This window comes from Jatropha curcas, chromosome 8, assembly GCF_041381405.1.
Source record: "Jatropha curcas cultivar XTBG-Jc1 chromosome 8, XTBG_Jcur_1.0, whole genome shotgun sequence".
Classification (NCBI taxonomy): domain Eukaryota; kingdom Viridiplantae; phylum Streptophyta; class Magnoliopsida; order Malpighiales; family Euphorbiaceae; genus Jatropha; species Jatropha curcas.
Window position 1 is genome coordinate 24,605,903 of NC_143158.1, and position 12,472 is coordinate 24,618,374.

The 12,472-nt window shown below is 36.3% G+C and overlaps 1 protein-coding gene across 2 annotated transcripts; it reads left to right on the plus strand.

Annotated features, from left to right (window-relative positions):
* The first annotated feature begins 287 nt into the window (after positions 1-287).
* Positions 288-5,482, plus strand: LOC105636452 (hydroxyproline-rich glycoprotein family protein). Of its 2 annotated transcripts, none has more exons than XM_012219728.3 (4): positions 288-726; positions 977-1,074; positions 4,549-4,615; positions 5,083-5,482. In XM_012219728.3, exons 1-3 carry the CDS (start codon positions 468-470, stop codon positions 4,600-4,602), a joined length of 411 nt encoding a protein of 136 aa, XP_012075118.1. In that variant the 5' UTR covers positions 288-467; the 3' UTR covers positions 4,603-4,615; positions 5,083-5,482. The 2 variants fall into 2 exon arrangements, with proteins under 2 accessions (XP_012075118.1, XP_012075117.1); XM_012219727.3 differs by having other exon boundaries at positions 289-726; positions 5,098-5,482.
* The last annotated feature ends 6,990 nt before the right edge of the window (positions 5,483-12,472 follow it).

The window sequence follows — 12,472 nt, forward strand, 5'->3', positions numbered from 1 at the left end:
ATATATATATATATATATATGTGGTAAAAATAGAAGTATCAACCTTTCCCTTAAGTCTATAGATTACATAAATGTACGGTCTATGTTTACATAAGTCTACAAATGCCTTATAAAAAAATTTCAGACAAAACCATGTGCCTACAAATATTCTTAAACAAAAAATACAGTAAAAAAAATAATAATAGAAACAAATTAAAATAACGAAAAGATAAAAAAAAAAAAAAAGGGAATAAAAAAAAAACAGTAGTACTTATCAAAAGACAAAGATCTAACAACTTGGTTTGTGTGCACTGTTCACTTCACAGTTCACTTACTCAAAAGTCTAAAACCCAACCCTTTTAGATTCTTTCCTCTCTCTCTCTCTCTCTTTACTCTTTCACTTGCTCTTTCAAAAGAACAGAGAATTCCTTCCTTTCTCTTTCGTTTTCTCTCATTTTCTTTCGTTTTCCTTCTCATTTTTCTTTACAATGCCAATCAACAAGGACCCATCTACTCCTCCTCCCATGATCGGGAAAATTGGGCCGTACACAGTGTTTATGACTCCTCCGTCCACTCCTAAACCGGCGGAGATGGACCAGCCGGTCTTCCATTCTCCTAAAAAAGTAGTTTCACCGCCTCCTGTGCAGCCCCCACCTCCGCAAATCGAGAAGTCCGTTTCTGTTCACTCTTTATCAGATGGGTCCGTTTCTGAGTTCTTCAGAAATGCTGTTACTAAAGTGCAAAACGGTGTGCCATTTCTTCCTATTTCCTTCTGTTTCAGTGCATTATACTTTGTTTCTCGCTTATTTGAGTTGAGCTTGGTATATTGAAAATTGAACATTGAGCTAAGAGAAAAATTCTGCTTAATCATTTTTGGGCTATTCCTGACCTTTTTGTTCTTTACAAAATATAGTAGATTCTATGCTTTTTTAGTTTTTAGAATCTGGGGAAAAGCTTAATTAAGAGTTTGCTATTAATATTTTGTGTTATTTTGCAGCGCATTCGAGCTTAGATGAGCATTTGGCACGTTGGTTTGGGTTAAATCAGTCCAAGTATCAATGGGCTTTGGATGATTATTATGAGAACAAGGAATTGGTAAGCTTGATTCCTTTTCTTTTTTTCTAGTATCTTCTTGTTCATCAATGCTTTATTATGATGTTTCTAAAATTTGTTATGTTCAAATGTTAATTCAAGGGCACAATCCTAATCCCTATCCATTTATAGTTAGAATTATAATTGCCGTCATTGTTGTTATCAAGTTTGTTTTCTTTTTGCAATATCTTTTTTCAGCATTAGAATTAATTATCAGTGTTAAGTTTGGTAGCATAAATTATTGTTGAAGTTACAAGGGAAGTAACTTAGAAGCAATTTCTTTTTGTGTCATATGGCTTTTCTTTTTTAGTTACTTGCTTCATTAAGCTTCATTCCACATCAACCAAGATTTTATGTGCAATGATTTTGTTTTATATATAGTTTGATTGTCATAATTATTCTCTGGCTTTCCGGCATGTAGCACGTTCTAAAGCATTGTATGATTTAATTGGTTTATCAATCTCATTGCATAATTCACTCACTATCAGTTGGTTGATATCAGTTCAGAAAGCTAGTTGCATTGATGAAATGAGATTTTAAATTTTCTTCTTGTACGTGTTTTATCAGTTCACAGGCAAAGGTGTTTATGCAATGCTGTGAAATTTTCTATAATAACACTAAACTCTCTCTTTGGCGATGATAAACTTTAAAAGAGAGCTCGGTGATGATTCTACTTGGTCTAAAACAGAATGTTAATTTTAGGTCTTTATTTATACTTTTGTTGGGTGTTAGCTGTGTAACCTAGATTAAACTACCAGCCTAGTCAGCTGAGCTGTTGCTTCTCCTGGAAATTAGCCTCTTTAATATGCTTGTGATGCTTTGCCTTGAAGAACTTGACTCGCAAGTATGCTACTTCTTAGTGAATATTGCGTGTGCGCAAACAGATTTTAAATCCAAAGTAACATCCAACTCATGTCTTGCTCTCAGCATCTCGAAATTGTGAATTTCTAGTTTTATTATTTCTTTTACAAGCCCGATCAGTTATCTAAAGGAAATATATGCTTTGCGGAAATGAAAGGACTGTATTCATCAAGTGAGCCTGGAAAGAATGACAAGTTTTAAAGGAGTGGTTGTAGAGAAATAGTACTTTGATAGCAACAATGGTCTATAGAAGGGATCGTATATAAATCTTTTAATATGCAAGGATCCCCTTGATCAGATATTCTAAATGTAGTGTGCAAATTATTGGAAATTATTCTTACTTGCTTGCAGATCTGTTTCACATTAAGAACTACTTGTGGCTTTCATAGATAACCTTAAGAATGAGAATTGCTGATGATGGTTATTGTGTAAGAATTAAATTTGCAAAGCAAGGTGAAGCTCACACAAGTTTGACGGACCCTCTTTGGGGCTTGCCCCTAAAATGTCTTAAGTGGGTACCCTCACTCAGGCGATCACCTCAGAAGAAAGACAGGGTTTGCGATTTTCTTTTTCCCTGAACAAGTCACCTAGGTTTTTCTTTCAATATAAAGTTACTATTTACATAAAATAAACAAACAAATAAATAAAAGAAATAGAATGAAATATAAAAACCAGTGATGTGCTTTGTGATGTAGCCTCTACTTCTCTATCTAGGGCTCACCTCCTGCAATCTAGGCTCTCCCTTGATATCTTATAATATAATTTTCAGATTTGTGTTTCAAATTTTTTTTTTTTTAAATTTTTCGCACCTCTCCTTACTCAGGCAGTCCCCTTTGCCTAGAATCTAGCACCTAGTGTGCCTTACATCTTTAATTACCATGCTTTAGGGTTTGTAATGCTAGAAACATCACACACAGGCGCATCCCTTAATCTGTAAGTAAGTGGGTCTTTTTAAATAGGTGAATCATCTGGGGATAAAAATTTGCTCCTGCTGTCAAAATTTATGCATTTAAAGTTCATTAGGAAAAGCTAGGTTCTTGCTAAATGATGAATTGCAAAACCTTAAGCATTTCTTAGAAGTAGCTTTCAAGAAGTGTTTTCAACTATATGTGCTCGTATTCCAGTCATTAATCGTTTTGAAGGGAAGGATTACTCTGCAATTTAAAGTGGAAAACATGAATTTGTTTCAGGGCGTTTGATTGATTATTATGTTTGGGGTTCAATCTTGTTGGTCAAAGAGGGCAGGGCATGTACCTGGTGACTTTAGATCTTTATATTCAAATGCACGTATCCTTATGTTAATGGGTATGTTCTCTGTGGAGGGGTAAATGTCAATTAACATGCCCTTCCATCTCTTCACAATTATTTGACATTTGATTGTAGCACAATATTATTGTTTGTTTTATCGGGAGGCAATGGGTGGGTGGATGTGGAGCAGGGCAGACAATATATACTTATCTATTTTAAAAGTCAATTCTGACTATCAAGTGAAAAATAGCAATAACTAAGATCTCCCAGTTATCCCCTTGTTTGCAAGGGGGATTGCAGCACAGAACCATTCCTGACGCCTTTAGGTATTTATATATTTGTTTGAAGGGAGAGAGAGTGCAGGTAAAGGAGAAGGTGAACTTATCCACATTAAAGAATAATTACTGCCTTTCAAGGAAATAAATGACAATTTATAAATTGGTCCAGTTATTTCTAATTCTGGATCGGAAACCTGCTTCTGATATCCAAAATTCTGGGAATGCCTGATAACACTCTAACGTGCTTTTCTTCTTCTTTTTTATTTTTTTATTTTAAATTATTGGTGAAAAAGTTAAATTCTGCTTGATTTTAGACTTTGGTTGGTTGTGTATTGTTTAATGTTTTCATTGGCCTTGTACTGCAAAAGGTTGTGTGGTGCTGATATCCCTTTGACCAATGAATAAGATTATGCACTAACTTTTATTGTTACCATTCTTTAAAGGAACACTGATTTTGTGACACTGATTCATTCTAAGGAATACCAAACCAAACCTGCCCGCCTCCCCACCATCCCTTCTCTTGAAAGACGCCGTTTCTATTGGTCATTCACAGTTCAGAGTTAATGATAGTAAAACATATTATTGAATAAGAAAAGTGAAAAGATGTTCTTTATATTTGTTTTCAGGGAAGACACTAGATTTTGTCCAAGAAGATTCCTTCTACTCCACTAGAACCTAGCTGTTTCTTTTATCCTTTACATACGTGAATTTAAAACGGGTAACAAAAAGAAGAAATGGTTATTCTCCAATTTGATTCATTATCAAGTACTATAGATAAATGGTGTTAGGTTGTTAAATCATTTGATACCTTGAGACTTGCGTTATCCTTCGGTTCAGTTTACTCATATTTTTTCTGATGGAAACTGCAGATTTGGCATTTTGACAGTGTAATGGTTCAATCTGTCAATGTGATTGTGTATTAGTGGTTTGTTCAATGTATTTTGGATTTGGTTATTTGTCCTCACCATCCATTAGCAGCTTATTCGCTAAAATGGTTTTATCGGCCTTAATGTTTATGATACTCTTCCTCATACATTGGCAGTATACAAATACCTTACCATGTAAAACATCTTAATTTCTTGGATTGCAGGGAAAAGAAGATGCAAAAGCGAAAGAAATGTCAAGCAAAGTACAGAGTGTGTAGCTCGTTTGGGCTGGTAAATGATGTTTCATATCAGTTTTCATTTTTGCCATATACTCCCTCTGTCCCATGACTCCTGTCCTGATTTAGCTTGCACATAGATGAAGAATATTTAATTAATATAGTTAAACTATAATTTTTGTTTCATTTTTTTCCTAATATACCCTTATGTTAATATCCATAAAAATTAAATTATCCTATTAATTTGTTCTTAAAAATAATCAAACATTTGATTATTGGGAGATTAAAGGTTAAGATATTTACTTTGTTTATATATTTAATTGATGACAATGTAGTAGTTTGACTATTAAAGTTGTTGATAAAGATGCATATTAAAAAAAGGATAAAATAACAAACTTCAAATATTATTCACTTCTAAAAAAGAAAATAGGACATAACTTGAGACGAAAAAAGGGAAAATAGGACAAAAATTATGGGACAGAGGGAGTAATAATTACTTGATATTTATGCATGACCCAAAAGATTGTTGGTATGCAGTTTTCAAATTACACAAGGATGGAATCACCTTGTATACCATATCTATATACCTAATATATAGAACGACAAAAATGCGTCTGAATGCTTATAATGAGCTATTGTCTGAGCATATAGGGATCTTCCAGTTTGCAATTTGACTGAGTTTGGCTGTGCATTAGGCTATAAGTTACGTAATCTCTTGACAAGTATTTTTTTGTGCATGTCTTTTTTCTTGTAATCCATCCAATTTGTGGAGATGTATTATTGCTGTATTTGTACTAAACTAAGACATTAGCTTGAGTATGTTGTAGCGAAGCTTTCCTTTTAATGATTAGACATTGCTTTAATATTTTATGATGAAAAGGAAAGGGACTTAGCTTTCTCTGCTAGCCCTGTTTGTTGGCTACTTCTAGAATTAGCCTATTTCTATTAATACTTGTATATTTTGTTTGGATTCATGGATTTAAGTTGAAATCCATTATTTGGATTAGTTAAGTAATAGGTAAATTACAATTTGGTACTTAAAGTTTTATTTAATTAATAATTTGGTTTTTTTTTTTCATTTTGAAAAATGAATTGGATAGTACCTTATATTTGTGTCGGATGGAAACATAATCCTTCTACTTGGGTTTATTATAAATTTTAGTTAGTCAGGGTTTTTAATAGTGATAAAAGAACTAAAATACGTTTGGTAGTACATTTTTCTAAAGTTTGTCTAATTTGTAAAAGAATTTTAGAAGCTTAAAAATGATGAAGTATCAAATAATTTTAAGAATTGCGTTGTTTCAAGTACACTTTATACTGTTTTTTATTTTTCAATTGCAAGTTGGTAAGCTTAAAATTAATTGTTCGACATTCAATATTTAAAATGCTAAATTACCATTTTTATAAAGATAAAGATCCTAAATTTCAAAGCAAATTAAAGATTTCAAACTTCAAAGGTTTTATACTAAAACTGTTTTTTTAAGTAACTTGTAATTAAATTAAATATAATTTATCATAATTAAATGAAATCTTTGTCATTTTTTGATAATTCATAACAAAATCTAGTGTAATATAATTAAAGGCATTTTTAACGGAAATATTACACTAAAAATGCTTTCCATTTTTCATATGTATAAGCATTTATTTATAGTTTTAGCAAGCTATTTTTAGGGGAAAATAAGAATTGGTTTCGAAATCACAGTTAAAAATTAACATATGAAGATCTCTATTTTCAAAAATTAACTTTGAGGTTTTTAATTTATAATTTATTAATATTGTGGTCCTTCCATCCAAAAAAAATGAACTAAAGTATTAAGGCAATCATAATGTTTGGGACCTCATAGTTAGTTTGATTCAGGGGTGACCATTTTAAGGTTCGAATCGGTCCAACAATAGGTTTGGAAGCGATGGAACCAGACAAAAAGGAAGTGGAATTGTGAGTTTGCAATTTGGTTTTGGTTCCTTCTTTTTTGCGACCGGCGGTTTTAAAGTTTTTAATTTTTTTTTATTGTGACAATTAGAACTAGCGATTTCACTCGGTTCCAACAGCTATATTTTTGAAAAAAAAAGTAAAGAACTCCAAGGTAACCCTCACAACAACTATAAATGACTAATTTTAAGTGTATTTTGAAAGTAAAAGCTTTGGATTTATTATAAATATTGCATTATTTCCATTCATCCTTGTTAAACTCTCAGAGTTTGGGGTATATTAAGTTGTGAAAAGAATGACCTTTCCTTGGAGTAAATCTGGGTATATATACAAGATTCCGGATTATCGTGTTAGGATAATGATTACGAATCATATATTATCTATTAGTTAGAGGTTATTTAGGAGTCTAATTTGATATATTTTATTATTATATGTTAATAGTAGTCTCCCTTAATTTATGTGGTCATTTTATGTCCAAATATAGTACTTATGTCTTTTTATTGTCTGTTATTATTATTATTTATTATTTTTGGCAAGCTTTTATTGCATTGCTTTGTGAAGGCTGACAAGTGATGGTATCTTTTATTACGACGAGAATGAGGCATTGGTGGGGGGGGGGGGGGGCACCCGAATTGTTGCTTCATTTCATGAGGGGACTCTTCAGTGCCTCACCTGGCCTATATAAGGCCTCTATCCCCCTTCATTTGTTTCACTTTCCATTTCCCGAGCATCAGAGTGTCTCTCTCTAGAACTCCTTCTCCCTCAACTTCCAAGTAAGTTTTTTATATTTTCATTTTTCTTTTTTTCGTTAGCTGGGATCATGAGTTCCTCTGGGACAAGGATGTTCAAGTATTACATGATCAATCTGGAGATGAGAATTTCGAGGATATAGACTCAGGGGCGAGTGAGGTCAAAGGTAGAAAGGAGAATGTTAGGATCCCTGGCATTTCCTCTGATTTTGACGAGGGCGAGCTGTTGGGTATATGTTTTATGTACAGTATTGCACCAAAGTATAAATTAATTAGGTCTTTAGAGAATATGAGGGTGACCTAGCCATTGGATGAAGACTCTATTATGATGTATGAAGAAAGTTTTCGATCTGGGGTTCGGTTTCCTTTGTTTGAACCTTTGAGATCATTCTTCAATGAATATAATATCACCACTAGTCAAATGTACCCCCAATGGCTTGAGGTTCTTATGTGCCATAGCTGCCCTAGCTCGCCAAGATGGACACACTTTAATAGCTCTGGCAATTTGAGAGCTTTATTACTTCTCCGTTTGCCCTAATGAGGATCATTGTTTCCTTCAAGCGAAGAAAGATTGCAATGTCTTTTCTAAGAATTCTAAGATTTCGTCCTTGAAGAACTGGAGATCTAAGTTCTTTATTGTTAAATGGTCAAGAGGGTTCAAAGTGCCGAACTGGTGGTCTAACGATCCCCTTCGCCATCTGCCTGCCTTACCCAACCCCTATGATTGTATTATTGTGGACTTAATAAAGGCTAGGGCTAGCTACTGTTAACCTAAGGCAGGTGATAGCTGTGGTTATCCAGTATGTTCTCCTGGTGGGCCTATAAGGCCGAACCCTACCCTCACTGGTAAATTTTATCCTTAGTCGCATTACACGTTAGTCCTTTACACTGACATTTTAAAAATTTTCCTTCTTAGCTTTGTGTAGGTATGGCTCCTAAGAAGACTAAGAGTTCTAAGATGGCCAAGGTGGCTGAGGCGATGAAAAAACAGGCTGCAGCTGATAGCTCAAGGAAAGAAGTTCCTCCAGCGATGCTGGATCCTTAGCCAACTGAGGCTGAAGTTGTTTTGGGGGGTTCCCATTTCAAGCCTACCCACTTGAGCCCTACAATCGAGCCTCGTCGATCCCTATTCCCCCTCTTGTGCCTCCTAGAGCTGGCGAGGGTTTCGGATATCTGAGGCTATTTTATAAAGAAGTATGGGGCGAATTTCAGTCTTCAAGAGGATGGGCCTGGCCTGGAGATGGCTCGCCACTGTCTTTTTCCAGTAGATGTTCATTATTTCGATCATATGGATGACATGGTGATGAAAGATTTTGTCAATCAGTGCCTATTATAGGCACTGAACGCCAACAATTTGAGCTTTCGCTTGGATAACTAAGCTGAAATGAGGTTATACCATGATGGAAGTAAAGAAGAATCAAATGGAAGATGCGTTAAAAAGCGCTGAAGCTACTATGAGGAAGCAGGAAGCTCGGCACAAAGCTGATATAGATGCTCGAGATGCCGAGCTTGAGAAGTTAAAGGAGGAGAACTGGGACCTATTGGCCAAGAATAAAGATTTGGAGAGCAAAGCCAAGGAGGTGGATGAGGAGCTACAGGGACTTCGGAATATGGAGGGGGCAATAGTAAAAGATTTGGCAAAGGTGTGCTTGAGCCTTAGGACCAAAATCATAGTTGAGTCGAAGGTTTAGGATCCGAGCAAGGACTGGAGCTGGGTGAACGACATATTTCCGATGATGAAGAGGAAGGGGAGGAGGAGGGTGCCGAAGGGATTTGAGGTGATCCTTTACTAGAAGATCCTATCGTGGATGGCTCGCCTCCGCAACAGGTGGATATCTAGGCAGATATTCACTTCATTTCTTCGGAAGGGTGAGGCCCTGCTAGAGATTTGCCTTCAGGGCAAGATGCTTAGCTTAGGAATTATTTTGTATTTAGCTATAGGGGGATCTTTTTGTACTTATTTTATGTAAGAAACCTTTTATAATAAAGCTATGTAACAATCTTATTTTCAATGAAGGCAGTTCTGATTCTATAAGTGTTGCATTTTCTTCTTTTGCCTTAGTAGTATTTTTCTTTTGATTGTATTAGGAGTGATGGGCTTAGTTTGATGAGTTTAATTAAAAGGTTGCAAAGGTGAATAATGTATGTCCGAGTTATTGGACTTTGGATAAAGGACTGCTTAAGTCAATTCTGGCAAGCTATATATGTTTGAGCTACTAGACTTAGCTAAAGGACTGCTTAAGACAATTCTAGCGAGCTATATATGTGTGAGCTAATGGACTTGGTGAAAGGGATCGCTTAGGTCATACGGGCGAACAACGTGTGCCCAAGCTATGGACTTAATGAAAGGGACCGCTTAGGTCATACGGGCGAACTAGGTATGCAAGTTAGAAAGAAGGAAAATTTTCTAAGGATGATTCTTCAGGAAAAACTTAATGTGTCATGCCTCTTTTATATTTGAAAGGCATGAGACATTAAGTGGAAAAACCTGAGGTCTTACTATTATTTAAATGTAAAAATTACCTTACACATTACAAGTTAGATAGATATACAATATGCCTTGTTTAGGTTATCAACATTCCATGTCCGAGGCAGTTCAGCTCCTTCGATCCTCCTTAGCTTGTATATGCTCCCGTTTATCTACTTTGAGACTTTATAGGGTCCTTCCTAGTCTGCCCTAATTTACCCATGCTTGCCGAGTTTTTGGTGATTCCTGCCTTTCGCTATACACTATCTCCCTCTTTGAACTGCATGCTTTGAAGTTGCCTGTTGAAGTATCTCTTCAACCTTTGCTTGTATGGTTCAGCTTGGACCGCAACATCTTCTCTACGCTCCTCTACTAAGTGTAGGCTAATCTTGAGACTCTCGTTGCTGCCGAGCTCTTCATATGCTCTTGTTCTTTTGCTAGATATGCTTATCTCTACTGGCACCACTGCTTTGGTCCCATATACTAAAGAGAACAGGGTTTGCCCTATTGCTTTGCGAGGTATAGTTCTATAAGCCCATAGTACGCTATTTAGTTCATCCGCTCAGTTAGGATTTTCTCTGTCTAACCTCTTCTTTAAGCCTTGCAGGATGGTTATGTTGGTAACTCCGATAAGGCCATTGGTTTGCGAGTAAGCTACTGATGTAAAATGGAGTCTGATGTGCCAGTCTTCACAAAAAGATTTAAAGGCACGTGAGTCAAATTGCTGTCCGTTGTCAGTGACAATCTTGTGAGGCACGCCATACCTGAATATCACATTGTTCCTGAAAAAGATGATGACCCAAGCTGGAGTAATGGTGTTGAGGACTTTGCCTTCTACCCATTTGGAGAAGTGATTAATTGCAACTACTGTGAACTTTTTCCATGTTGTTGCAGGAAAAGGTCTTAGAAAGTCTATCCCCCATTGAGCAAAAGGTCAAGCCGAACCTAATGGCTGTAGCTCTAAAGAGGGTTTTCTAGACACTCGGTCATATTTTTGGCAAGTGTTACAATGAACATGCTGACGAACATCTTTCTTCATTGTTGGCCAGTAGCATCCTAATAGCAGAATCTTTCTAAGCATGACGTCTGAGCCCTCATGTGCCTCGCAAATACCTTCATGGATCTCTTTTATGTTATAATTGCCTTTTTCTTCAGTCACACACTTTACCCAAGGGCGTGATTTTGATCTCTTGTAGAGTTCTCCATTTTTCATTGCATAATTCGTTGCTTTCTTGTAAAGTTTGAACACCTCCTGTTTATCACTTGGCCGAACATTATTCTACAAGAAGTCCATGATTGGGCTCATCCAATTGCCCTCAGTTTGGGACATAAGGACTTCACTTGACTCATATTATTCGTCAGTTGTAGCTTTAGCTAATGAATCTGCTTCCTTATTGTTCGTCAGTTCTATTTAGGTTATCTTCCAAACACAGCCCTATTACTCTAACTTGTTTAAGAGAGACAAAGTTAGAGAATGATACCTGACTAGGTTTAGCTCCTTGGTGGTGAATGTGCTTGTAATTTGATTGACTACCAACTGTGAGTCTAGGAAAACATGGAACACTGGAGTTCGTACCTCAAGGGTTAGCTTAAGTCCTGTGACTAAATCCTTGTATTCGGCACCATTGTTAGTTATTGAAAAGATCAGACGCACATCGTACTATATCTTTATCTTCCCCGGCCCTTTTAAGATTATCCATGCTGCAACCCTTGAGCTTCCTAAGGCCCCATCAATGTGCAACTGCCAAGTACTGTAGTCGGGGCTATAGGCTTGCCCTTTTCCTCTTCGCCAAAAAACTCAGCCACAAAGTCTACGAGTACTTGCGCCGTCATTGCAGTATGAGGGGTATACCTGATATCAAACTCCCCTAATCTGATTGACCATTCTACTAATCTTCCAGAAGTTTCAGCTCGATGTAGGATCTTTTTCAGGGGGTGGTTAGTTTGGACAATTCAATGTGAGATTGGAAGTAGTGGTGCAGTCAATTCGCCGAAGTCAAGAGGGCGGATGCTAGTTGTTCAATATTTGGATACCGCATCTCGGAACACCGGAGGACTTTGCTAATGTAATAAATAGGATATCGTTCGCTTTCTTCTTCTTTGACTAATACTGAGGCAACCGAGTTTTCAGTAGCAGCTAAATACAAATATAGGGGCTTATCTTTCTTGGGTCTACTCAGAAGGGGAGTGGAAGATAAGAAATCCTTAATCTTTTCAAAGGTGAGCTGACATTTTCAACATACTGAAAACCTTTCAGCTGTTTTAGGGTTTGGTAGAAAGGCATGCAGCTCTTAGCTGAGCAGGAGATAAATCGCCCTAAGGCTATAATTCGACCATTCAACTGTTGAACCTCATGAATGCTAGTAGGTGCCTGCGTCTCTAGGATTGCCTTAATCTTCTCAGGGTTCACCTCAATCCCTCTTTGTGATATCATGAAACCCAAGAACTTCCCTACCTTAACTCCAAATATGCAATTCTCTGGATTAAGTTTCATATTAATCTTATTCAAGATTTCAAACGCTTCATGTAGGTCTAACTTCTATTTACTAGCCTTTGGTATGTGGCTCCCACGTTTTTAATCCGAATGGCTTGACTTGATAGCAATAAATTCCCCTGTCAGTGATGAAGCTTATCTTTTTCTCATCCAGTTCATTCCTTCTTATCTGATGGTATCTAGCTGCTACATCCATAAAATTGTATACCTCATAGTCGGCTGTTGAATCTACCAACTGATCAATATTGGATAGGGGGTAAGGATCTTTGGGA

Coding starts and splice junctions, on each gene's coding strand:
- LOC105636452 (XM_012219728.3), top strand. CDS start 468: ATGCCAATCAACAAGGACCCATCTACTCCTCCTCCCATGATCGGGAAA. Junction 727..976: donor TGTTACTAAAGTGCAAAACG/GTGTGCCATTTC, acceptor GTTATTTTGCAG/CGCATTCGAGCTTAGATGAG. Junction 1,075..4,548: donor ATTATGAGAACAAGGAATTG/GTAAGCTTGATT, acceptor CTTGGATTGCAG/GGAAAAGAAGATGCAAAAGC.